At 41.3% G+C, this 26,898-nt stretch overlaps 1 protein-coding gene across 1 annotated transcript; it reads right to left on the bottom strand.

Annotated features, from left to right (window-relative positions):
• Positions 1–7,187: 7,187 nt before the first annotated feature.
• Positions 7,188–17,158, bottom strand: cdc25b (cell division cycle 25B). The gene is made up of 15 exons (XM_071515957.1): positions 16,607–17,158; positions 16,328–16,410; positions 15,863–15,917; positions 14,399–14,440; positions 14,169–14,202; positions 13,569–13,703; positions 12,863–12,976; positions 12,451–12,585; positions 11,764–11,841; positions 11,119–11,307; positions 10,206–10,322; positions 10,033–10,095; positions 9,797–9,895; positions 9,185–9,430; positions 7,188–8,330 (listed from the first exon to the last, which is right to left on the bottom strand). The coding sequence occupies exons 1-15, from the start codon at positions 16,822–16,824 to the stop codon at positions 8,190–8,192; spliced, it is 1,749 nt and encodes a 582-aa protein (XP_071372058.1). The 5' UTR covers positions 16,825–17,158; the 3' UTR covers positions 7,188–8,189.
• Between the last annotated feature and the right edge of the window lie 9,740 nt (positions 17,159–26,898).

Below are 26,898 nucleotides of genomic sequence, written 5' to 3'. Positions count from 1 at the left end.
TTCTAATGTTACTTCCGCGTTTGGTCATGTGACCGCTCTCCTGCCGCCGATGCTGTGTGTTTTCTGAACCACCGGATGGCGCTCGTGTGATTAAAATCAGCAGCAACCAAGAGAGCAGAGAAGCTTTTATCATATAAAATGTAGCGAGTGGCCCAGTTCCATATTATATTATAAATTATGAATATTTATACTTTACACAGAGAGAGAGAAGGTTTCCCACATACTTATATAAGAGAGGGAATGGGATTTATTTTCTGAAATGTTGATTAATTTTTAATTAAATGCTTTGTTTTTTAACCTGGCATGCCAATAAAGCACATTGAATTGAAAAGTTGAATTGAGAACTTTAATTTAATTTAATTTAATTTAATTTCAGCTTCCCAAATAGGACATGGCCATGATCCCACTGTATATTACATGAGGTGGAAACTGAACTTCACTTCCTTAAACCTCATGCCCCAAATATAGCTGTGTAGGAGAACTCCTCTTCCAAACGATTAGCCAAATATAGCAAACATTAATCAATCACAGTAAAAGCACTCTACCTCCTTGGTGAAATGTCAAAATGTAACAGTGTAACAGCTTGTCAGTGGAAACTGAGTCACTATGTTACTTTTGTTTGGGTTGACCATTTTTGTATCACAATCACAATGCATGAATACCTTCTGATAGTCTTTGTGTCTTTGTCAGTTTACATGTTACACTTAAGGATTAGTCTTTTCTGTGCTTTGGCAATGTAAATGTGTTTTACCATGCCGATAAAGCTTTTTTTTTATTAAACTGAATTAATTGAAGTGAACTGAGAGAGAGACAGAGACGGGGGGGGGGGTCTCTCACATACACTGATACAAGGGAGGGGATGGGATTTGTTTTCTGAAATGTTGATTAATATTACTTAAATGCTTTTGCAGTAGGCCTATTATTTGTTTTTTAGACTGTCATGCCAATAAAACATGTTGAATTGAATTGAAATTGAGAGTCACAGAACAGGAGAGAGAGACAGAGACAGAGAGAGAGACACACACACACACACACACACACATAGACAGACAGAAACAAGTGGGGAGCAAGTGTGTTCTTTGAGAGAGGGACAAGGATGCAAACAGAGAGAGAGAGAGAGAGAGAGAGAGAGAGAGAGAGAGTCTCAGCAGACAAACAGACAGCTGTAGCCCAACAGCTGCTGCTGGTCACGCTTCTTTACTGTGAGAGGCCCTGCGCTCTCTCTCTCTCTCTCTCTCTCTCTCTCTCTCTCTGTGTGTGTGTGTGTGTGTGTGTGTGTGTGAAGACACTTAAACCACTTACAGAGAAAACATTCACCCTGCTTTGTTAACACACTCACTCCACCGTCCCGTTAACCTCCGGCTCCTCCGCCCCGCACGACTGCTGGGACCGAAATGATGAACAATAACAAACTCCACGGATGTGATGGTTCAAGTTATTTTTAGGATTTCATCTCTTTTTTTTGTCCTGACCATGTCCTGTTCAGGTTTCCTGCTGATGTTCTGCTTGTTTTGGTGATGGAATGATAAGAGCTGGATCTGAGTGTGTGTGTGTATGTTGTGTCATGTGTTATTATTCTCATATGTTGTGTTGAAAAGTAACATAAATACACGTTATGCCAAACTAGACACATGACTTTGATGCTTTTTAACCCAATGTGTGGATTGTTACACTTAGAACAATGCAGCCAAGGGGTATGAATGGTATGAATGATGAATTTCTCCTCAATGTAATGCTGTAGACTTTTTATATTCATGTATGGTATCAGTAACCAATATTAATGATTTGAAAGAAGATGCTGTGATTGGTTAGGGTTAGGGTAAATGTGGATAAATATTTAGATCTTCTCTCAAAATAACTTCAACTTCTTCTCAATGTAATGTTGTAGGTTTTGGTATTGATGTGTACTATTTTTTATCAATGGTAACGATCCGAAAGATGATGCTGTGTGAGTCTCGCTTTCCTATTTAATATGAAACTTCAAAATCCATCAGCTGTGAACATGAAGGATCACAGCAACAGCAAATCATTTGGCAGGATCCGCTTACCAGTATGTGAAGCTTTTCATAGTAAAAGGTGTGGATGTGAACTTTCACTGCAACAGCTACATGTAATGATTAGCCAAGATCTGTGTGGAAGCAACACTCTGCAGTACAAAAGCAGTGAATGAGAAGGATCAGTGCAATTTCTTTGTGTAATAATCAGCCAGAAGCAGGTCGTCAGTATGAAACTTCAATGTGAAAGTGAAGCCAAGATTAGATAATATGAAAACTTCAATAAGAGGCAGTGAATATGAAGGTTCACTGCAACAGCCAACAGTGGAAGCAACTAATGTTACTGCAATTCAGTAGCTTTTTGTGCACTTTTACTACTTCAAAGTCAGTAAATATGTTTTTACTGAAGTATTGTACTTCCTTTAAATCTCATCCATTACAGAGAACACATTTTGTGTGGCTCTCCATAAGCAACAGAAACTTGTGGAGCCATTCACATTGAACAATCAGTCAGCATAGAAAAGAAGAGTAATCTGGCTTTACTTTGTTTGTGTGCACTTTATTTTGTAATTTCCAACGTTTCCAATTAAAAGAATCTAGTTGAACTCTGTCCTTTCGTCCCTTTATGGAAAAGATCTTAAAAAAAGTAACTCAGTAACTTTTACTCTGAGTACCTTTTAAATTAGCTGCTTTTTACCTTTGAGCAGATTTTTACACCAGTACTTCTACTTAAGTCAAATATCAGTAAAGTTAAAGTGCTTCTTCTTGAGTAGGATGTTCTAGCATTCTTTCCACCACTGGCAACTATATGCAAAGATTAGCCAAGATCAGTTCATGTGTGTATATGTGTGGAACTTCAATTTTCAATTCAAAAGATGTGAATGTAAAGGAGGTGTAGCCACCACATATAATGAAAACCACAAGAGAAGACTGAGAAGTTTCAATGTTGTCGGCCTGTGAGTCACTGTTCCTCTGAAACAAACCAGCTGAAGAACAAAAACAGGATGTGGGTGAAGGGAAGGGCGATCAGCCGGTTTCATGGACCAATGACAGAGAAGATCAGGTGTTTGAAATAAAGGAAACTAAAGAAAATATCTTTTGTCTGCTCTGCTTTCTTAGCAGGAACAAAGGCAAAGTTCATCGGCTTATGGTAAAAAAAAATCATCTTAGCCAGTGTGTGCGGCAAGGGCAGAAACAAGCAGAAACATCAGCTAGAAAACAAGAATGTTAACTTGACATGAATATGAGATTTGTGTTAAAAAATAAAGCAGAAATCCTGAAAAACAACTTGAGAAATCGTATCCTCGGTGCATAACATTTGCATGTTCTTACCCAAAACAACTTTTAAAAAAAAGGAGCGCAACAGTAGAATGAGCTTCAAATCCAAGATCATGAACTTTCCATCCAAGCAGCAGTAAGCAGTGCAAATCATTCAAAGGTGCAAGTTCAGCTTGAGCCGCCTCACAAAACCAGAATTCCCACCCGACCCGTGAAACCACAGTGTGATGCTTGTTGCTTCGCCCTCGCCGGGGTGTGAAACCCTGTTTTTTAAAGGCTGAGCAACAACCTGGGGCTTGTCAGTTTACTGTCAGTGTCAACAGGTCGGAGCAAACACAGGTTCAGAGCTGACACCCGGCCTTTGATCCGGCCCCCACCCAGCCGCTGCCCGCAGCACCCCGGGGTGGGTGGGGTGACACCCAGACAGAGCTGGGGCTGAAATGGCGGTGAAGAGGGGGATTTGCATTGAAAAGACAATGATATGAGGGGGCGTTTTTTTTTTTTTTTTAGGCAAATCTGCAGGGTGCTGGTGCCCAAGGTGCTGCCTCAGCATTGTTGTTGGATATCAGAATCAGGATCAGAATCATTTTATTGGCCAAGTATATCTTCACACATACAAGGAATTTAGCGTAGTGGTTGCTTGTGTACTTTGTTAAAAGACAGAAAAGAATACAAGATAATACAACCCAATAAAAACAGCAATATAAAGAAAAAAATACAATATAGAAACAGTGGAAGAAAAAGATAAAATCTGAGTCAAATACAGAACGTAAGTATTGCACTGTAAGTATTTGCACTGTTTTTAATATTGCACTATGATAGATAGATAGATAGATAGATAGATAGACAGAAGAGCAGTTTCACATAGCAGTATTAGGTTGGTTTCTTTAAAAATGTGTTCCTTTACAGTTACTAGGTGCTAGCCTGGTATCCAGCCCCTATGAATCGCAGTCTTCAGCACTCTTCAAATTTGCATGGCGATTCATGCAAATTCGAAGAGTGCTGCAGACTGCGATTCATAGGGGCCGGATACCAGGGGCCAGTTGCATAAAGCTAGTTTAAGACTAGTCTAAGCCTAAAACTGGTCTTAGATTCTCAGGTTGGACTAGGCTAATTAAGGCTGTCTGTTACTTAAATATTAAGACTGACTTATTTTGAGGTAGGAAAGATACCCACCTTCCCCCTGGCTAATCTTGATTTAAGAACTTTGTTGTTATGGCAACGAGTCGGCCTAACTGTCAGAGTGAGAAGTTTAAATAGTAGTAGTAGGAACAGGTAAATATAAGTATCTATAGCAAGTTTGACTTAAGGTCACATTAAGTCTAAGACTGCGTCTATCTTTATGCAACTGGCCCCAGGCTATAGGTGCCGCATCAAAGTTGTAATCAGTAACGTAATCCAAGGCATTACACAAACTCAGTGATGTATTCTGATTACTTTCACTTACTTTGCCCTATTTGAGGTTTAAAGGTATAAATTTGATTTTAAGTTTAATCAAGTCAAATTTAACACCATTAAAGACCTTTTCAAAGCCAGATAAAATGAGATACAAGACGACTCTCGCAAGTGAAATGAATGTGAAAATGAAAACAGATGGTCTGCCTGACGAGGCTGGTTTCCCACCAGAGAAACAGAGCACCACTAAACCGCATTTTGAAGACTTCTACAGCTCTATTGAACACTTAAATTGCTTTAACTATATCCAACTTTTTTTTAAGGCCTTGAGTTTAGATGATAGCGTTTAAGACATTTTAAGACTTCTTGAGGACCCTGCTGATCCAGCCCATATCTACACCCAACAGACAAACCAGCTCAGTTAAGACTGAGCCAGCACTGAAGAGTGCTGGCATTTTTCCAGTTTTGAGCATTTTGCAGTTCACTTTATCTTTTGTGAATTGTAAGCTCCAGCTTCTATTTGGATGGATATAGTAGTAAAACCCAGATTAAGTGTTTTTTTTTCTGGAGGACATGCTAAGGACTCATCTACATTATCAAAGGGAAAGGAAGCTCGTCCTAAAAGGTTCTGGAAGTGTTACGAAAAAACATGTGCCTCACCAAAAGGTGCGAGGCCCCCAAACCTCAGTAATTGGCCGGTGAACCGTCCCGCTCAGACAAAGGCTGCAGCACGATATGAATGGAAGAGTCCCATTGACAAGTACATGTAAACATCACAGAAAAGAAATGTGGCTTTCTTATTCATTTCTCCCTCGTCTTTCCCCCCATTAGCTGAAGCCAGAGCATTGTCTGTTCACAAGTCTTTTTTAGACTTACTTTTACTTAACTTCTGTGTTTGGGAATGTTGCTTAATTATCATTTTTGTTGCTTATACACTTTGTATTATGCATTTTATTTTGTCATGTAGATATTTTCCTCCTATCATAACTTTTCTTGTACTCCTGTGAAGCACTTTTGTAACTGTTTTGATAAGTGCTATATAAATAAAGTTATTAAGTCTGGTAAACCTGTTAGTGTAACTGTTAAATTTGTGAATTAGTCAAAATACCTAAGCTTCTCTATCTTTATTATGCTGCTGAAAACAACTCAGTTCTTCCTATAGGGCTAAAGAAAGTACGTATGTATGCATCTTCAGTTGAATTTAAGTGGCACAAGACACCAATGGATACTTGTTTCAGCCAGAAGCAGTTACAGGCTGTAAATAGTCTTTAGACCTCAAACGGTGGAATGCAAACAAAAGCTTGCCCGCCCCCTTTCTATACCCACAAGGCTGCTGGATTTGAAACTCTGGTAGGAAGCCAGGAGGAGGGAGATTCATAACTTCTCTCACAGCAGACTTGACCGGTCACGTGTTTCCAGCACGTGGCTCAGAGTTTCTTTTTTTTTTTTCCACCTCCAAACTGTTCCCCTCTTGTCAGGACATGTCAGGGAAACGGCAGCCTGCCATGCATTCCCTCACAGAGCCACTCCCACTGCAGAGAAAGGAATGTGTTTATGTGTGTTAATGCATGTGTGTGTCTGTGTGTGTGTGTGTGGGGGCACGTGCTGGAACCAGCGAACTCCACTCCAATGTCGGCCGGAGCGGGAAAATTTGAAAAACAGGAAGGGCTGTGTGTGCGGAAAGGCAGAGCAGACTGCCAGACAAAACAGTAAATGTGTTATTCATCGAGGCCAAATGTGGAAAAGTGCGGCGATGTTTTGGCTGGACCGTATACACATCTGATATGAGATAAACCTGGGGCCAGCTGCATAAAGCTAGTTTAAGACTAGTCTAAGCATTAGACTGGTCTAGAGTTGGCCTAACTGTCAGAGCGGGAAGTTTAAATACTGAAGCCATTTCATAAAGGATGGCAAATCTTTGGTTTTGGAAAGAACCTGAAGAAGAAAAGTGAGTTTTTAGACAGAAACAACCCATTAGAGATCTACAACAATCAAGAAGTAGTAGGAACAGGTAAATATAAGTGTCTATAGCAAGTTTGACTTAAGGTCATATTTAAGTCTAAGACTAAGGGTCTATCTTTATTAGAGCTGCAACGATTAATCGATTAATTGTCAACTATTAAATTAATTGCCAACTATTTTGATAATCGATTAATCGGTTTGAGTAATTTTTTAAGAAAAATAAGTCAAAATTCTCTGATTCCAGCTTCTTAAATGTGAATATTTTCTGGTTTCTTTACTCCTCTATGACAGTAAACTGAATATCTTTGGGTTGTGGACAAAACAAGACATTTGAGGACGTCATCTTGGGCTTTGGGAAACACTGATTGACATTTTTCACCATTTTATAGACCAAACAACTAATCGATTAATCGAGAAAATAATCGACAGATTAATCGACAATGAAAATAATCGTTAGTTGCAGCCCTAATCTTTATAGCCCCTGAGAATAAATCCACAGCACAAAAACACTTAAACGCTTATGATTCACTAGCCGGAAAAATAAACTACAGCACAGTGAAACGCACATCAGATCTTTATTTCAGCAGCTCCCCCATGAGCCTGTACCAAAATTCAAAACCACCCCATTTATAACAAACTGACAACATAGCTCTGCAAAAGGGGAAGACATTTTTCTCTGAAATTAAAGGGATTCAAAGCAAAACAAGGCATTTTCTTCCAAGTCAAAATCCTCTCACACTTGCTGACCTGCAGCACTTGAAAAAAAAAATCTCACTGCAAAGTTAACAGGTTGTTTGCTTTGGCATCTTCTGATCAAGACAAAAATTACAAAGTATTGCAACTGACCAGGCAAGAATTAAAAAAACAAAAGCACTGTATCAATCCTATACATTTTTATAAATTGTCTTTTAAAATATCCAATTGTATAATGACATTTGCATCTTGGGAAGTGTAGTGGCAGGGAAAGGCTTCCAACGAATCGCCAAACAATGGGGTGTAACACAATTCATATAAAAAAAACCCAATATAAAAAGTAACATAAAAAAGAAAAAAAAAAGCACCATTTCAAGGTATTTAAATTAAGTGCTTAAATAAAGGTGGAACGTGACAAATAAAAAATGAAAATTAAAAATAAGAAAATTTGTCCAGTGAGGAGACTGACTGAGAGACAAACTTCAGACTTGGCAGTGTTGATTGGTTAAAGACTGTAGTATTGCAACCTGGCAGTGACTTGTGCTGCGTACGCCAACACAATAAAAACGGTAAAACAGCCAGTAGGTCCAAGTGGTTTCAAAAATGATCACATCACCTTAATAAAATCTGTTCACTGCACAGGGAACCTCGTTCCCCACTTCATGTCGTTCCCTCTTTTATTTGCATAAATATCTAACTTTGCTATAGTTATATGAAACTTGGGGACTTTGCAAAACCGCCAACTCGCCATAATCCCAAAAGATTCTTCCTCATTGGCGGGGCGAGGCCTCAGGCTCCGTGAGGCAGCTGGATTGGTCTGTTTAGGGGGGAGGCAGTGTGGTTTAGTGGTAACGCGGGACTGGGCGCTCATAGCTTCTTCAGGCGGCTGTACAGGTCTCTCTTGCTGCGCTCGCCGGCCCAGGTGCGACTCTTGAGGCGGAACTTCCTCAGGTCCTCCTTGAAGTCTTCGTGATGCATGGGCCGGTATGACTCGGGTTCACATTGAGACTGCAGGGAAGAAGAAGGAGACGGGTTCAAACTAGTGAAGAAACATCAAGGGTTTTGTTCAAAAATGACATGGCCACCATACATGGGAGTAGGGCTGAACGATTTTGAAAAAAAAATCTAATTGCGATTATTTTGACTGATATTGCAATTGCGATAGGATTTGCGATATTAGAGGGAATGATAATGTTTACATCATTATTCTCATTTTCATTGAAAAATTTATTAAAATGATTATGGTGTAATTTTTGCAGGGATCTGTACCAAACAAAGATGTTTTCTTAAGTCTGTAGAATATGATGTGTAGGCCAGGACATCTCTGCAGCACCACAATATTTAATTTAAAATGGTATTTTGACACACATCTTGCCTTTTAACAAATATTGCTCCTCCTGCGATTTGAAAATTGTAGTAGGCCACATTGTGATTTCGATAAAATTTTGATTAATTGTTCAGCCCTACATGGGAGCACCCTTACAAAAAAAAAAAAACGGTTAAAGTAGGCAACTGAAGTCCTATGTTGACAAAATGATAAACATCTTTACAGACTGGTTGCTCTATATTTTAGAATATGCTGAATGATAAACTCCCCTCTCCTGTCTGGTATCTAAAGCATCAAAATCTACTACACACAGCTAGGCCTGTCAATCAGACATGTGATCTGGACCAAACCGAAATGAACCAGCAACCTTTCGACTAATAGGCCGCCTCCCTAATCATGCTGCCGCACAACAAAGCAAACAATACAGAGTTTTACTGCCGTGGCTTTTGTGGAAGGAAGACTAGTGGTAGCCACAGTCGCAGCTGATGTAGAAACTAAGCGGCAAACAAAAAAATTTCCGATTTGAAACACAAACCTTAAAATGAGGGAAGAATTCTTTGTATCCTCCCTTGAGGATGTAGAGCTCGGGGTAGTGGAGTTTGGGATAATCGTTCTGGGCGCGGTCGCGCTCCCTGACGAAGCGGCACATGCGAGGGCCGCGCTCCGAGGAAAACTCGCAGTGGAAGACGATGAGGATGCGTTTTTCCGGGGAGGACGGGGTGATGGGCGTCCTGAGGAGGTATTCCTCCACCTGCTCCTCCTGGTGCAGGTTCAGAGCTCCCTGAGACGACAACAACAACAGAGCTACTTTACTCACAATGTACAGGAATTTATCTGATGGCATTGGTGCACAGACATCAAAACAGAGTCAACACTTGGTAGCAAAAACAACAAGAGGACAACTGTGTCAAATACAATTAAAGTTACAGTAAAAACATAAAGCTCTTATTTAAAAAGGCAGGGTGGAACACAATCGCCTAGAAGAAATACCACCTCACCTTCAAGAATTGTATTACTATTGGTGTCATAAAAAAGGTCTAAATGCCTTTTCCAGAAGCCTTTCCACCCTGCCAAGAAATTTCTGCAGGAGACTGTCAAAACAAAGAGTAGATTTTTACACCTCCGTGCTACAGAGGCAGACGCTCACCTTGATGTGTCCTCCCTCAAACTCGTAGGGGTAGCGACAGTCGATCACGATGATGCGCTCGACGAGCTGACTGAACTGTCCGCTCAGAGCTGCCACCATCTGAGGACCACAGAGGAGACACTTTAATGTCACATGTTTGAAATACTGCAATTCACTATGGTGCCAATACAGAATAAGAGATAGATCAAACAAAACAGAAATAGACAAATACAGCAGAATAGTGAGACTCTACTCACCATCTCTGAGGTAATGTACTTGAGGTCCTGGTGTTTACCGTCCACTGTGGGGAGTACGAAAGGCTGAACAAGAAGGAAATTGGGTTAGGAAAGTAATCATTTGATGCAATTTAGTTATTAGGGCATGAAACACAGCTGAAAAACAAAAAGGTTCTTTTAAGCCTCTTTCTTACCTTGGTGAAATCTCCTATCAGCTCCTTAGCACTGTCGTCACCGTCCAGCAGCTTCTCAATCTCCATCTGACAGAAGGACTGAAGGTCTGACTTGGACCTCTGAACCAGAGCGCCGCCCTGGATAAAGAAGGGAAACGACTTGAGAAAGAGGCAATCACGGAGAAAACGGGGAAGGATCTGATTACTGTAGATCCCCGTCAGTCTGACTCAGGGAGGTTCCCCCACATACTGTTTCACTCAGGAGCCAGCAGAAGGTCAAGGTCGATTGCCTGCCTGCCTGCCCCCCCCCCCCCATCCTTTCGCTCCCACAACTTTGTCTTCACATCTGAACATATCACTTCCTGTGTTCCACATGGGATGCAAAAGCTAGGAAATGATAGCCAACATGACTGAACCCATTAAAATGGTGTGATTTCTGCAGGGATCTGTACCAAACAAAGATGTTTTCTTAAGTCTGTAGAATATGATGTGTAGGCCAGCACATCTCTACAGCACGACAATATTTAATTTAAAATGGTATTTTGACACACATTCCGATTTGAAAATTGCAGTAGGCCATATTGCGATTTCGATAAATTTCGATTAATTGTTCAGCCCTAACTTTAACATCAATACCACATTTGGTGGGAAATCTGTGTGATTATCTTCTAGGATAAACAGAGCAAGCAGCAGCTTCCTCTTTGAGAGAGGGAGCGACAGGGTTTATAGAAAATGTGGTAATTTTTTGACAAACACTAGCAATCGTCTCAATGATTGTCTCATTTGTTACAGTAATTATACAAAGCTATCACAATTAATTTGACAACTATATACTGAGGTTTAAAATGCTTCACATACCATGTTTAATCTCACTGTTCAATTACTTATGCCTGACTGTAGCTACCAATAGTGACTGAGTGCAGTTAGGACTGACCATCCAGGGGGATTCGGGGTCTTGCTCCAGGGTGGTGACTTGTGTTCCTGCCAGGCTGCGTCGTCTCTTCACCCTGACCGGAGTGTTTTCGTCCCTGGGGCATTCGGGACGCTTCACTGGGAGGCGGGACACCGGGCTGGGCATGGAGGGGGAGCGGAACAGGCCCCGCGGCCGACAACGGATCACAGGCTGATGAAGGGAAAAAAAAAAAAAATTCAAATGAACTACCTAATTTACATTTTAGGCCTTCAGTTGACATGCTTATGCAAAGTGACTAACAATTGGAATGAGATAAATATCTGAATCATGCAGGCAGCAAGTAACACAAAGCCTAATGTTTGATGGTCTGTTAGGGTAAAGACTTGGGATGAAGGAGACGACTTTTGTATCTCTTTTGAGGGCCATAAGCCCGGAAATGAACTTTTTAGCTCACCTGCTAAAGAGTTTACCGGCTAGGAATAAAAGGTGTGGTCTAGCTAGAAAACCAAAGCAGGAGCACATATGAAACTTGTAATGTAGGGATAGACGTCTACAATTATTATCACAGATCAAGCTGCAGAAGTTTCATTCCTTTGCTCCTAAATAAAAATCCTACTTGCCCTACTTGGGACAAATCTTCACCATAGAGCCCTTGTTGTTACTTACAGAATCTTCTCCTGTGTTGTCGGACACCAGTGGGGCGGTGAGCAAGCTGGCCATTCCCAAAGGCATCCCAGAGTCGTTCTGTGGGTGAAAATGGGACATTGTCAGACATATATTCAGCGAGGGCATTTTGTGAGCAAAATAATACAATTAATACTAGATCTGCAACAATTAATCGATTAGTTGTCAACTATTAAATTAATCGCCAACTATTTTGATAATCGATTCATCGGTTTGAGTAATTTTTTAAGAAAAATAAGTAAAAATTCTGATTCCAGCTTCTTAAATGTGAATATATTCTGGTTTCTTTACTCTTCTATGACAGTAAACTGAATATCTTTGGGTTGTGGACAAAACAAGACATTTGAGGACGTCATCTTGGGCTTTGGGAAACACTGATCAACATTTTTCACCATTTTATAGACCAAACAACTAATCGAGAAAATAATCGACAATGAAAATAATCGTTAGTTGCAGCCCTAATTAATACATGACAATAATGGAAACAGGAAAGGAGGAGGTGGTTCTATAAATCAGAAATGTGATATTTTTATTAGGATTTTTTGCAGCTGGTTTCCAACTCCCATTCATTTGTATTGGGAGACCCCTAATTCCTAATTAAGTCGGTTTAAACATAACTCAGTAGTTCTGTGGATGTCAGTATAAGTGACGGCGTGACGGCGGACTCACCTCAACGTTGTCGTCCAGCACGTCCAGGAAGCCGTCGTCCTCGTCGTCGTTCAGGGAGCAGGTGAGGGAGGAGCGTCTCAGAAACATGGGGCTGCTGTCAGAATATTCGAGCCGCTGCATGGGAGGCGGGGAAAGCTGGACAGGGAGAAAACAGAAGAGGGTTGGACTGGAACCAAAAACACCTTCTGGCTTTGAATCAACCTGCCACTGTGGTGATTTCCCCTCTGGAAAATATATTTGAGAGAGATATGTATAATCTGCTGGCTATTGTAAGTCCGGCTGTTTCCAGTACCATGTGTGAGTATGTACTGTGTTGCTTCCCAAATTTGCAAGAAAATGTCTTGTACATTTATTGTACTTGGTGATAAAATGTGATCGTTATTCCTCCCTGTGAAGGCAGAAGTTGACGTACCATGAGGGCCGGTGCCGAGTTTGGGCGGCGGGCAAAAGCCGAGTCCCCGCTGTTGAAGGAGCGCATGCGGCACCGCGCCACTGGCTTGGTTGGTTTCTTGAATTCAAAGCCCTCCTGTAAACAAAAAAGATATTAACAGCGAATCAAAGCTTGACACTTTACCTGCAAGCCTTAAGTTGCTTGATTTTTCTGGATAACATAGGAAAACAGAAAATGCTCCAAAATAATCTACCCTCCATCATAACTAAAAGGCCACTGATCTGTTTCCCTCTTGTTAAGCATAATATTTTGTCTGCAGGAATTCATCATCTCTACCTACCATTGAATTAGGAACAGAGAGAATACTTCATCCCGTATTGTGGATAATCTCCTTTGAACAATCTCCTTTTGGTTGCCGCTGAATTTTAATATTTACATTGTGCATTAAAGCATAACAGAACTCAGAAAGATGGACTGCCACTCAAGTGTTAAGGCAGGACAAATGATGCCTTTGCCATGGCAACACATCAGCTTCCTGAGTCTCATCTATTGTACTGATTGGTTAGTTGGATGACAACACGATTAAAAAGTTCTATGACAGGCATCCAAGCAGGCAAATGTCCATTCAAGAATGTAGATTCAAATGAAAATGTGAGTTCATCTAATTCTGATTCTATGGAAAATCACCTTCTCATTGATTTGTTCTACCAGAGACACACACACTGACCTCTGGCATGTTCTCCTTGTTGTCCCGTTCAGAGGTGGAGGCAGTTATTTGGGAAGGCCGTCGCCCAAATATTCCATAGCGGTGAGAATCTGTTTCCTGCCCCTTCAGAGCCGGGCTGAACCCCAGGAGCTGGAGCTGGGAACAACAAGCAGCAGCTAGTCAGCAGAGGCTCCACAACAGTACACAAGCAGTCTGGTGGTGGGTTTACACTGGAAGATGTTTTGAAATTAATGAAACTAATTAAACATCAAAAATTGCCCTTGAGACAAAATCTTGTTATGAAACCCAGCTGCAAGTTTATGATGTTATTTTTACTTTATTTTGAGGCTTATAAACCAGTTGGGTTTTTCATCTCACTTGCACAACTCCCCTGTTTCTTCTGTGTTTTATGATTTATATTTTTAATTCTTCCCAAGGAAAAATTGGGATGAGAAGGGATTTTTAGTGCTTTGAATGAGTTTTGACAGCCTAATTAGGACTAAATCTTACCAAATTCTTACAGTATCAATCATCCCTGAACATCAACCAATAATGCATTTAATATAAGCTACACAAGGAATATACTGCTGTAAACAACTTAGATGTGACAAATCAACTTACTGGCAATGAGTTGATTCTTCGAATTGGCATCTTCCTATAATTGGGAGAGTGGAGAGGGAGGAATTCTATCAGCACACAACAATCAATATGCGGACAGGCTAATTTATTTTGAGGAGTAAAATACTCTCTGGAGAGCAATATAGTTCAAATAACAAGAGGTGATAACAACCAACCATCAGTTAATGATTATTAGGTTATTGACTGCAATGCAATACTGGATAGTGACTTACTCGTTCACAACTCTGCTAGACTGTTGAATGGCCTTTTCAAAACTGTAAAGGAGAAAAGACCAGTCATTAGTAAAAATTGGTGGAATGGGGTTCAACATAATACATAGAAATAAGTAGAGCCAGATGTCTTTCCAATAAAAACCTGCTGAGCAAAGGGGCTGGAAGGCCGTCATTGCCAGTCAGCGCACGACACGTTGTGCTCCCATAAACTACAGAGACAAAGAACCTGGAGCTCTATTGAGAAAGTGAGAGGAACGGTTGGGCAAGAGGAAGTTGAGTGCATGCATAAAGCCAAGAGGTGGTCTTTGCATTGGAGCAATGCCCACCTGTATGCTAAACAAGTGAAGAGGAGAGCGCAGTGTGCAGCGGGGGGAGGGGGGGGGGGGCAGGAGAGGCAATGCAGAGATCAGCTAATCTACCATATGCCTGCTGGAACCAACGCCGCCAAACCCCTTTTCTGCAAGAGCCCTTTGTTTGTGGAAGGGGGAGTGTGTCTCATTCAATGGAGAGCAGAGGGAGGGGGGGCGGTTTTTCTCTGGTAAAGAGTAGGGGGGCGCCCCCATTTCAATAGCTGTGACACAGAAAGAACTCCAGCCCCCTTCTTCCCCATTGAAATAACAGTGCATAGGAAGAGTGTGCCAAAAACCAGAGGGGGTGGGCTATCATTAAACCCAAGAACAGGGCGTCTCACCCCCCCCCCCCCCCCCATCCTGAAAAACTCCTAGCAACCAAACAGCTGTAAGGGGGTGAATGAGGTCTTCAGGACCAAATGTTGCTGCAAAGGAACTCACACATCAGATGTTGGCAGATGTCTGCAGAGACTCGCCCAACCGAGAATTAAAATGGCCACCCAAGATTAGGCAGCTGAAGATAATATGCTAGCAAACTGGTCAAGATAAGAATGTTGAACACAACTACTTGGGCCAAGTTTCATTTTTTGACTGGGATTCAGTGCTCCAGCAAAAGTGAAACTTGTCCTTATGCCCACAGTCCATGGAATTGATTGAATGAATCATATCTGCGGCATGTTGGCCAATGCTCTGTGTGAATGATTCACACTAGTGCATGTGCTGGCCTCGCAAACTGAATTTTCCGTTGGTAAAATACAGTGTTTTATCTAATAAATTGATTGATCACATAACCCCATTGCATAAGAGACCAGCATGACTTGTGACGCTCAATAAGTTGAAAAACACAAAGAAAGTCAAGCTTATATACCTCAGATGCTAATCTGCTTAATGAAAATGAGTAAAGCCATAATCTTAAGGCCAACGGTAGAAACAATAATCCCATAACCCGGCAGATGAGAATGGTGCTTGGCTCAGCTGAACCCAAGCGTAGGGTGGGGGGTTGTGGGTGGGTGGAGTGGGGGTGGGGGGGGGGGGGGGGGGGGGGTAAAGCAGAGGGGCACAGCTTCACAAATTGATTGATTGGAACAGACAAGAGGAGGACAGTGCAACTTACGTGTCCTCAATATCGTCATCGGCATCCATGGGGCTTGGGAGATCCATGCCAAGACCTGAATGAAGAGATTTTTTTTTAATCATTGATCAATACTTCCACCAGGTGATATAGGGCAAAGTGGGAAATTGGCACAAACTACCATACTGGTTGGTAAATTTGTGCAGTCTACCTGCCACTTTAGTAGGGAATCAGCTGTAATTTGGAGGACCATTTTTCCCAATAGATCAATTAGGCTAGTGAAATAGTGACAGGTGATCTAGTGCAGCCACTGTGGAAGAAGTTACACAAAAGCCCTGGTACAATACACATCTCATGACCATATCTGAGGTGGGGGGGGGGGGGGGGGGGTATGAAATCAGGTACAATGGGTGTAAGTTTGGGGTGGCGGGCAGCTAGCAGCACCCAGAACCTCTAATGACATCAATTTGCACAGACAATAGCATTTCGGGGAGGGGGGGGGCTCACCAGCATCAGATGAGGCGTCAGAGGCAAAGGAGGGAATCTTCACAAGGGGCACATGCTTTTTCCTTTTCGGGGTGTCACATTGGCTGTGGAAAGCAAAAAAAACAAAAAAACATGAGCAGACAATTCAGAGACATGAACACTAAAACCAGAACTTGCATTCTAGATCACAGTGGGGAGAAATGAAGCAGGATTTTGTCTTGCAAATGTTAAAAGGAGGGGGGGAATCAGCGTCAACCAGCTAGTTTAGGCAATACAAATATACAAGACTGTTAATATTACCCTCCGAGCACAGCTAGATTGTTCATGTTAAGAGCCAGGTTGGTGACAGGAGACAGCACCGCCGCGGGTCCCGGGGAGAAAAGGGTCTTGATGCAGTGCGAGCTCTTTGTGCTCAGCTCGGGCAGCGACAGCGAGGAAAGCCCGGGGATCCCGTCGGGCCTGCTCTTCAACACAGTGTTGACGGGGCTGGTGTTACCAAAAAACAGATCGGATTCCATTTTTTTTTACTCTCCCAATTCGTACAAATCCTGCAGGTCTTTACTGCGTAGTGGTGGATTTAGTTTAAAAAAACCGGCTCGGAGGAGTGCAGGTTTTCTGGTTCGTAGCAAGACGGTCCAAACTTCAAGCTAACCCGGAAGCTAACCAGTTAGCCAGCAAGAAAACTTTTTTTAAGAGTACATTTCCACAATAAATACGATCCGAAACACCGGCGAGAAGTTAGTCGGTGATTCCGTGTGCACGAAAGCCTTTATTCAGTCTTGCTAACTCGCTACAGCCACATAATTGTTGGTCGTGTCAGAGAGCTGTAGCACAGCGTACTCCCTCTCTGACAGCCCCTGCTTTCTGAGAAAAGGAGAGGGCTGCAGCTAGTATTTATGTTCAAAATAGCAGCTCACGAGCGGCAATCTTTGGGCCAATTGCAGCAGCTGTTACATCCAGCCGCCCAATCAGAGCGCCGTGCCGTTCTTCCCTTGTCCTCTCACCGGATGGGGGATGGATGAGGAGGATGTGACACAATCCTTCAAAATTTTCATCTTACTCAACTATCTTTGTTCTCACAGTCTGAACTCTGAGCTGCAAGTTTTAGAAACGAGTGCATTTAAAAGTTTGATTTTTAATTTTGCAAAATGTTTCAGTGCTCACACGCCTAAATAAACTCACAAATAAAGACACTGTAACTTGTTAATTCACTTATTCTATCGTTTAAAACTGAGGATGTGAAATCAACACTGATTATTGCATAATGCACACAGTAGTTTAGAGGATAACAGATAGGTACTGAGGCACAACAATCCCCTGCACCTCCCTGCACAAGGCAAGATACATTATTATCTTATAATAAAATAACACAGGCTTTGTAATGTATTTTAACAGCCTGAACATCATTGGTTACACACCAGCCAAAACAGACTTAAATGTATGAAATCACCAACCTCTAAATTCCCAATTTAACCACTCCCTACATATGCATCAGTTTGATGATGTACAATTAAGACTACCATTCTTAATATTAGACAAATATTCATACAATATAATATTGTACATTGCACATATTATGCATTTGTTGCCTTGCAAATTGTAAGTCACCATATTCTTATGATTAGGATTACTGTTATTTTTGTTGTTACATTGCTGTTAATTCATACACCAGCTTTGGTTTTTCAAAATGAAAGCAAGACTGTGTTGACCTGGTGCAAGACAACATCGACAATTTAACTTATATGAATGCATGAGTATGGAGGTAGATTTGTATCAATAAAAAACAAACACAAAAGTATAATCCACAATTATTTTTACCATCCACACACAAACACCTCTCAACTTGTGTTTCGTAAATCATCATTTGAATGAATGCAAAAATGATATTCACAAATGCAAATAATATTTTCAGATATCTTTCCAATGTTCACATTTACAAATCAAAAGCTTGGCTTGCGAACTGGCGAATCTACACTTGTGGATCGAAGGACACGCTTGATCTGCTTGGATTTTGAGACACACACACACACACACACACACACACACACAGTGAAGAAACCACGTCAACATCAGTGGGGTAGAGTCATACTATTAGACAGCTACAGTAGAAGAGAGTTGTAGTAGAAGAGAACAGAGTCATAGTTCAAGACATGTTTGCGTGTGGATGGTAAAAATAATTGTTGATTATTCTTTTGTGTTTGTTTTTTATTGATAGAAATCTACCTCCATACATGTGTGCTAAAAACACTAAACTCTCTGGTCGGAGCATATACAATAATAAAGGTAAGCAATGTGGATGGAGCAATCAAAGTAGGTAAAGTGATCATTGACATGTTGCAACATAACATATATGCATATGCACCAGGGATGGGACGATATGCTAATCTCACGATACGATTTGATACGCAATATGTGGTTCACAATTCAATACAACCACGATACGATGTAATAAATAAAAGTTCTGGCTGTGCAGAATTATGTTTATTTCTGAGCCACAAATCTTTCTAGCGATGCCACTGGCTTGCTAGAATGTAAACAACAATTTAAAAAATATCATTATAAAGTGCAAATAATATAATTTGGATGGAGAGCTTGTGAAATTGTCTCATTTGTGATTGCTACAGCAGAATAAAATGCAGCTAATATCCTGCCCCACGATACGTATTGTCACATTTTTGCATTGCGATATATTGCATTTCGATATATTTTGTCCCATCCCTAATATATACACATAAACACATAACACTTCTCTCTTACTCTCTTGTCTTTCAGCAAGTTGCGGCGATGATAAGTGCAACTGCAGCCACTCTTCGTGTATCTTACTACTACCTGTACCCCTTTAATATTGAGTACAGTCTCTTTGCTTCTGCCATGTGGAAAATCATCGGTCAAATAAGCGGATCCACACAACCGCCACAGTGTCAGGTTCCGTTTCTGGGTCCTGTGGCGGGAATTGTCTTGGTGGTGGCGGGTCTGGCGAGCTTTGTGGCGTATGAGGTGGAAGTGGAGGACTATGGGAAGAGAGACAGAGCGCTGATGATGCACCTTTATCGTGAATGTGGTGATCAGAGAGCCTGATTGTGTTTTCTCTATCGTGGCTGTGGCGGCAACCGGAGCCGAGGGCCGCCCTAGGAGCCATTTATGAGCCGCACCCCGGTCACTGTGGTCACTAGGGCTGGGTATCGTTTAAAAAATTACGATACCAGTACCAATACCAGTATCCTTAAAGTGATACCGATACCAATAGAGTACGTCTTTCGATACCTTTTTTTTTTTACGTTTTGGTGGCATCTCGGCACGCTGAACTGCCAACTCCGTCACACACACCGCACTCAACTCAACCACCACAGACTGTATGGGTTGTAGGTGCTGCGGTAGCGGGCCAATCACACGTCGCATTAAATCGAAGAACGCTTGATTGGCTGTGAGCAAAACCATACAAATAGTCATTTTTTTCTAGATCTGTGTACAAAAAGTATCGAATGCAGGTATCGTTTGACTGGAGAAGTTTCGATAATACTTGGTACTGGGTTATTTCGGTCGATACCTTAAAGGTATCAAGTACCGATACCCAGCCCTAGTGGTCACAGATCCATCTGTGCTTCAGGCCCATAGTCTGCATGGCTATCATACACCCATGAGCACAGACCCAAACTGACCTGGAAGAGAAGGGTGCCTTTCTGCTGCTGGCGAACATCATCATGAGTACAATTCTTCCTCACTGTGGGCTCTTGAAATGCACTGTTGAAAAAATAAAGTGTGCATGTGTATGCCTAACTGTAGCCCCACTGGGACTATTACTACGTTGGTGCCAGTCCCGAAGCGTTCCACTGAAGGTAAAAATAGCCTATATGATTTTGAAACTTGCACATAAACCACTGTTTCATTATGTTTCATCCTGTCACATCCTCTCTCATCTTTTGCAGCCCTGGTAAAGCGCATTGCAGCCCCGCTGTCTGCGTGTGTCATGGCAACCAAACTCTTCTGCCTCCCCCACAAAGACTGACTCAGACAAAAGTTCAGTTTTCACCACTGTAATGGGGGTGAAATAAGGAAAGCTTCTGAGAAACAACCCTTCCTTCCCCTCTCTCTCTCTCTCTCTCTCTTTCTCTCTTTCTCTTGCTCTCTCTCTCTCTCTCTCTGACACACACACACACTCTTTCTCCTCTCAGAAATTATGTTAAATTTATGAATGTTTGGAGGCTGTGGAATGCAGTATGTATGCATGTACTTAAAATGTCAATTGTACTTGTTGGGGCTGCTGGCTCTGGTTTTTTTGGTATATTCAGGTTTGCTGTTGCTGCTTGCTTATGTGTGTGTGTGTGTGTGTGTGGGAGTAGCTGTGTTTTTAATGTGGTTTAATTTACGTTTTCCTCAATCTTGTTCCATTGAAGAACATCAAAAGTCAGAAGTCTCTTTCTATCTGTGTCTCCTATTTTGCCTGAAATCAGTTAAAATAGAGTGGAAACAATCTCACGACACACATTTTCGGCATTTGTTTCTTTGAAGAGGGAAACAAAACAAAATGCCTCCTCAGACAGTGACGCACATTCACTAGGAGCATGTGATTCTATGAAGAAGCAATGTTACGGTCTGCTTGGATTTCAAAGCAATCAATTTCACTGCACTTGTGGAATAAGCCTATAAGCAATTAGACTACTTCTCTGGAGTGCTGGAGTCAATTTAGGCCTAAGAAATGCAATTAGGTTTGGTTCCAATTAGGTTTCACTCTCTTAGCTGAAGTTGGGCTATAAATTTGAGACTCCATTTTGCCTGTTTAGCACTAACTCACTGACTCTACAAGTGTGGAGCAGCTCTTATGTTTGTGAATGTCACATTGCTGACCAACGGACCAACACCTGCCTATAACTCGTTCAACCAGACCGCTGAGGCTGTGCAACTGACAAAACCAGACACCAGAAACAAGACTTCAGCATGGGAGTCCTGCCTGAGGTCTGTGTTTGTGACTCTCAAGTTTTCCTCCAAGCTACAGTTTGATTCTTTCGAAATACTTCCAGAATATCTCCAGGTTTTCTCGGTGTGTCATTATCCACGCACAATCCTGACTGCATCTATCATATCTGGATGTGCAAGGCTTAATCCTGAATCTGATCAGGCAACACTCATTTTAGCTTAACGATGGTGCTTTAGTATTTCAACTTGATACTCTCTCACTCTGGATTTCACTTTGGTTTGATTCTAAGCTTAAGCAAATTTTTGAGCAAATTTACAGTTGTGAACGGGGGGTGTAGTGATGTTTGGAATGTGAAAGAACCGCTGTTCGCCGGAACAGTCTTTGTTCGGTGAAGTATCCGAGTGATTAGCATCACGGATGCAAATGAAGCTTAATGAACTTCCCTGTTGAGGTACAAGCAGAGGCCCGTGACTCCTGGCTCCCCACCCCGCGTCTGAAAGGACAAGACAAAAGGCGAGAGAGAGACGGTGAGTCGCCCTGAATAAAAACCTCCCCACACCTTCAGTTCCCACCAAACGTGCAAGCCCCCCCACCGAGAGCCAATATCCTTTTTTACACAGGCTCACATGCACAGACAGGAGCACATGGATACATAAATAACAAGGGGACAGGATTCAAGAGCTGCTGCTGTACCTGTGCTTTTATTTTTTGGCAACAACAAAGTCTCTGTCACCTTTCCAGCTTAAAAACACGGCAGCTACGTTCAAACTGGCATCTCTTCTGTTAGATTTAGAATTGATTTTAAGATCTTACTGATCGTTTTTAAAGCATGGTGAGCGGAATCAATATCATGTTTTAAATCACTTCTTTTTTTTTATAGACGTGCTTTTATGCTATGTAATGCTTTACCCTGTGTTCTTACCTCTTATCATGTGGTGCATTGTTTTTACTGGTTTTATCATCATTTATCATCTTATTTTATGATCATGTTGTTTCATTTTATTTAATTGCTCAGCACTTTGTAAACTGAGGTATACAACAAGTAGTTTATTATTATATTATTATTATGATCAATGTCACCGGACATACAGAGCAAAAGGCCAGGCGAGCGAGTGACTCACCCAAGCTCAAACAAATGGTGAATGTCTATCTGCAGGCTCTTTGTCGAGCTGTACACTGACCTGTAATTGGGACGCTCATAAATAATTCTCCCCGCCAATGGCCTCAATACTGAGCAGCTTATCTGACTGAATGAGAGGCAGCGGAGGAGAAAAGGGCAGGGCTGAATGTTTTTTTTTTTTAAACACTTACGCATTCTTACTTACAACTTTGGTTTAGGGCTGTAGCTGCAGGGGAGGGAGGGTTAACACACACACACACACACACACACACACATACACACACACACTCTCCCGCCAAGGAGTTGCCCAGTACAAGCTCGTTTCTCAAGGTTGGCGGTATTATTTGCTGCAGGAGGGAAGAGTGGAAGAGTGTGTGTCTCATTCACCTCTCCCATCCAGATTTTCCCGCCTAGTTCAGATTTCAACATGGTGACCTTGCATGTAAGTTTAAGCTGCTGCTGTTTAAAGCATAACATACCACAACATTGTGTTCCATGCATACACACCAGTATGACCTGTGTGAGAATGAATGCATGACAACTGATATGAGCTTTTGAAGGCCGATACTGATATTTTAGTACAGAAACTGCCAAAAGCCAATATAATGTGTCAGTATCTAAATTTGACCATTTTCATGCCAAAAATGAAAAGGATTCAGTGTTTACCCTGAAGTTTTATTCTTGTCAGGGTGGAAGAGCCTCTGAAACAGCATTTAGAGCATCATGGGACACTAAATCTCTCCACTGAAACCCAGACTAATTAAAGCAGCTCTTTAAGCCAGGGAGGCCCACCACACCTATTCAGTGGTAGGGGAAACTTTGGGATAAATGAAGAATTCATTCACAAAACTGTCATTGAACAATTCGCTAAATGGAAAGAGCAAAGAAAATAAAATGTCATTGCAGGTTTTATAGACTGTTCAGGTCGCTATGATCAGGGAGGAACCTGCATCATATCGGAGGAGGATGACACTGACCGGTCGATATCTGATATTTCTTAACAGGCCAATATCTGATCAAACTGATATATCAATCTAACCCTCTCCTCATCGCTTGTCAGTGAAAGATGTGAATCAAAGGAGAACAGTTCACGGGCGAGTGATTGCACACTTACTTTTGCATTTGCATTCGTCTTATGTGGAGATGTTTAATTGCAGCAACATTAACATTGACACTAGTTCAAACAGTTCATTAGCACAGGACTCAGTCAGCGGCAGCTTCAGCCGGTGGGTCCAGAGCAGCCAGACTGTCACGTGCAGAGGAGACAGTTTACACACACACACACACACACACACACACACACGCACACGCTGACGACACCATACTCCGGACTCATTAGCTTGACAGGCTGCGCCCAAAAAATGTCTCAGAACCTCATTCCATAGTGGTGTGTAATCATATGTGTCTTCTGTATGGCGTGATCTACTGGTCTAAGACGCTCTAAGCTATTTATGGCCTCGTTCCTAACCAAGGGAGGAAAATGACCGTTCATCCATGGCCCACAGTAGTCGATTTAGTCCAAAATTCATTAGTCAGTTTCACAAATTTACCTGCTAAATGTTATTTTTTACAACAAAACGGAAAGACAAACTTGCCAGCCACAGCCAAATTTACCAGAATCTGGCTTGGGGTAAATCTTTATTTTCTCTTTTATTTTATGGATTAGGTACTTGGAACCCAATATCAGTCTGTTGTGTTTCAGAGTTTCACAAAATAAAACCTTAAACAAATGTTCAAAGTCTGAGCTCAGAGTAGCTTCATTTCTCCAAACCTGATGGATGGCTTCACATGGAAGTCTGCCTTCTGTGCATCTGTGGTACCTTGATTTTTACTTCATTTCAAAATGTGCTTAAGTGTGCATAAGTAAGGCTAGACCTTACTTATGTATTTAGGTGCCACATCTATAGGAACACTGACAAAGGGGGAAAAAAACTACATCTTAGAAGGAGTGATATGTGAGTGAAATTCATTTCATGCCCAGTGTTTTGCACTTTTCAGTGAAGAGAGCATCTGCAGAGTAGAGGAACCAATAGAGAAAATACAGATGTGTTGCCAAAACATTGTGTCTGTTTCCTGTATAACAACCCAAAGGAGGATTCATGCCACAGCAGAGTGATCACACCTCTGATTATCATTCATCTTTTAATAGTCTCTGGATCAAATTATATATGCGGGCACAGTAAGAGCCTCAATGCAACTCTGTTTTCTCTCAGTTCATCAGCAAGATCAAAACAAAGGATATACTCTAAATTTAGATAGATGCCGGTATGAGAGAGACAGTGAGGAGAATTAATGGTCAATGTGCAGTATAGTGAAACATTGCTAAATTGAGCCTTTGATCTAAAGGGAAAACATGACTCAAAACATGAAACATGGCAGTCGAATTTGTTGTCAAAATGCCAACAACCACAAAATGTGCTTCAGTGAAGCTCAACTGTGCTTCTAAAAACACAGACTGGGTAAAAATGCCGGATATCCTTTCGAGGCAGAAATAACTGTGTGTGTGTGAGGACAATTCATCCTTCTATTGAGGCGAGCATGTCCCGCCTGTGATCAAACTGTACCATGATCCTCCTCAACCCACACAGACTTCCATACTTTGCTAACTAAATATCTACACCAATTCTACATTTTACAGAACATGGGAAATGAAGTATCACAGTGCAAAGGCATTAAAAATAAATGTCTGTTTGGAGCCAGTTAGACAGCCAGCGCCACCTCCTCAGTTCTCAGTTCATCCACACTATCGTTCCACTGTGCTGTCTCTATTGATGCCAATGCAAACTCCCATTAAGGATGGTATAGGTCAACCCCCGACCGGTCAACCGACTCAGATCCAGGAGGGAGTAAACATCTGCTGCTGCAGGAGGCCCCGCCGGCAGATGGACGGCAGCACAGGGGGAGAAAAGGCTCCAGCCTCTGGCCAGGAATTCTGGAGGGAAAAGAGAGACAAAAGGCGAGGAGGGGACGAAGAAGAGAGGCCGGGGGTGAGATAAGGGAAGGAGGAGGTTTAAAGACGGCACAGCAAAGGCAACAGGACCCGACAAAGTCCAGGCAGACAGAGGCTATAGGCTCACAGTGCATTTAAATACAATACAGTGGGGGAAGAGAGGGAGTGGAAAAGTCAAGAGGGGGGGAAGGAGAGGAAGACAGATCAAGACTCAGAAGGAGCAAAAAATACTAAGAAAATAAACATTTACACCAGATTTGGGGGAATTCATTATTATTATTACTATTATAAATTTACAGTCTTGTATATTTCATTTAATGTGTAAGTTTTTGTTGTATTTGTTTGTTTATCGATACATGATCAAAATAAATCAACTGAACTGAATTGGTCAAGTAGTTTTCCACATACAAGGAGTTCAGCTCAGTGGGTCGCTAATGTAAGTCACATTAAGCACACAACACAACACAACACAATAATATAAAAGTAGTATAAAAAATAAATGTAAGATAATACAGACAAGATAATAAGATGAAACTTTATTGCTCACTGTGGGGAAATTTGATTGTTGCAGAAGCAGAAGCAGAATTCAGCAGGGAGAGAGAAAACTAGAATATAAACACATAAATAGAATGTAAAGTAGGCAATACAATACAGTAGAAACAATGAGAACAATAAAAAATAAAAGCAATATCAGAATATAAACAACTGTGGAGTTATGTAACTGTATGCTGCAGTTTTATTGTTAATGTGCAGAAATATGCAAATATATTCAGAGGGAAAACAGCACAGCATATAGATGTGGAATAAAATTAAGATTCAGTTAAAAATATAAATTAAAGAACACTGCAAAAAATGACAAGCTGTCCAGTGATATTATCTTGTTTCCAGACCTATTAAGATGGTTTCATGACATTTTTAGTCAAATTGTCTGGCAAAAACACTGGCAGATAATCTTGCTGGTTTCAATAAATTTCATTTGATTCATTCACGTAAATGTCCTGAAACAAAGATACATTCTCCTGAAAAAAAAAGTCAGGAAGATGATTTCACAAAAAAAAAATCCTAAAATAAGCTTGACAAGTCTGTATACAAGATAAAAAAAAAAAAAAGGTAACAATTGTGTCGGTTTCTGCAGTGTAAATGTCTCTTTTCTTCATAAAACACACATGATGAAGAAGATTTCCATTCTAAAACACTATATACCCATTTAGTGGCAAAAATGTTAGTTGATAAATTCACTGTTAGGTCCTTCAACAACAAAAATGATATTTTTTTCTAATATGTTACTATATTTTAAATAAAGGCCTCAAGATTGCTAATAACTTTGATTAATATTCCATAATGAGTTGCCAGTAAGTAGGTGTCACATTTTTCAAAAGGTGGATATCTCATTTCTCTTACTGTAAAATATATATGATGCTTGGGAAAATGAACCGCCTGTTCAGTTCGCAGTGTGTGTGTCTGTGCTGAGCAGCTTGTTAAACGCCGTGTCAGCAGTGTGTGGATTCACTGCTCCAACCGAAACGAGGGCCATGATGAGAGTGTGTGTGTGTGTGTGTGTGTGTGTGTGTGTGTGTGTGTGTGTGAATACATTAGGCTGTTAAAGA

Source organism: Centroberyx affinis, unplaced genomic scaffold, assembly GCF_046629955.1.
Source record: "Centroberyx affinis isolate AG114_WGS23_722 - 3 ecotype Tasmania unplaced genomic scaffold, CSIRO-AGI_Caff_v1 ptg000384l_1, whole genome shotgun sequence".
Lineage (NCBI taxonomy): Eukaryota > Metazoa > Chordata > Actinopteri > Beryciformes > Berycidae > Centroberyx > Centroberyx affinis.
Note: the sequence above shows the minus strand (reverse complement) of the source record. Positions and strands in the feature narration are given on the sequence as shown.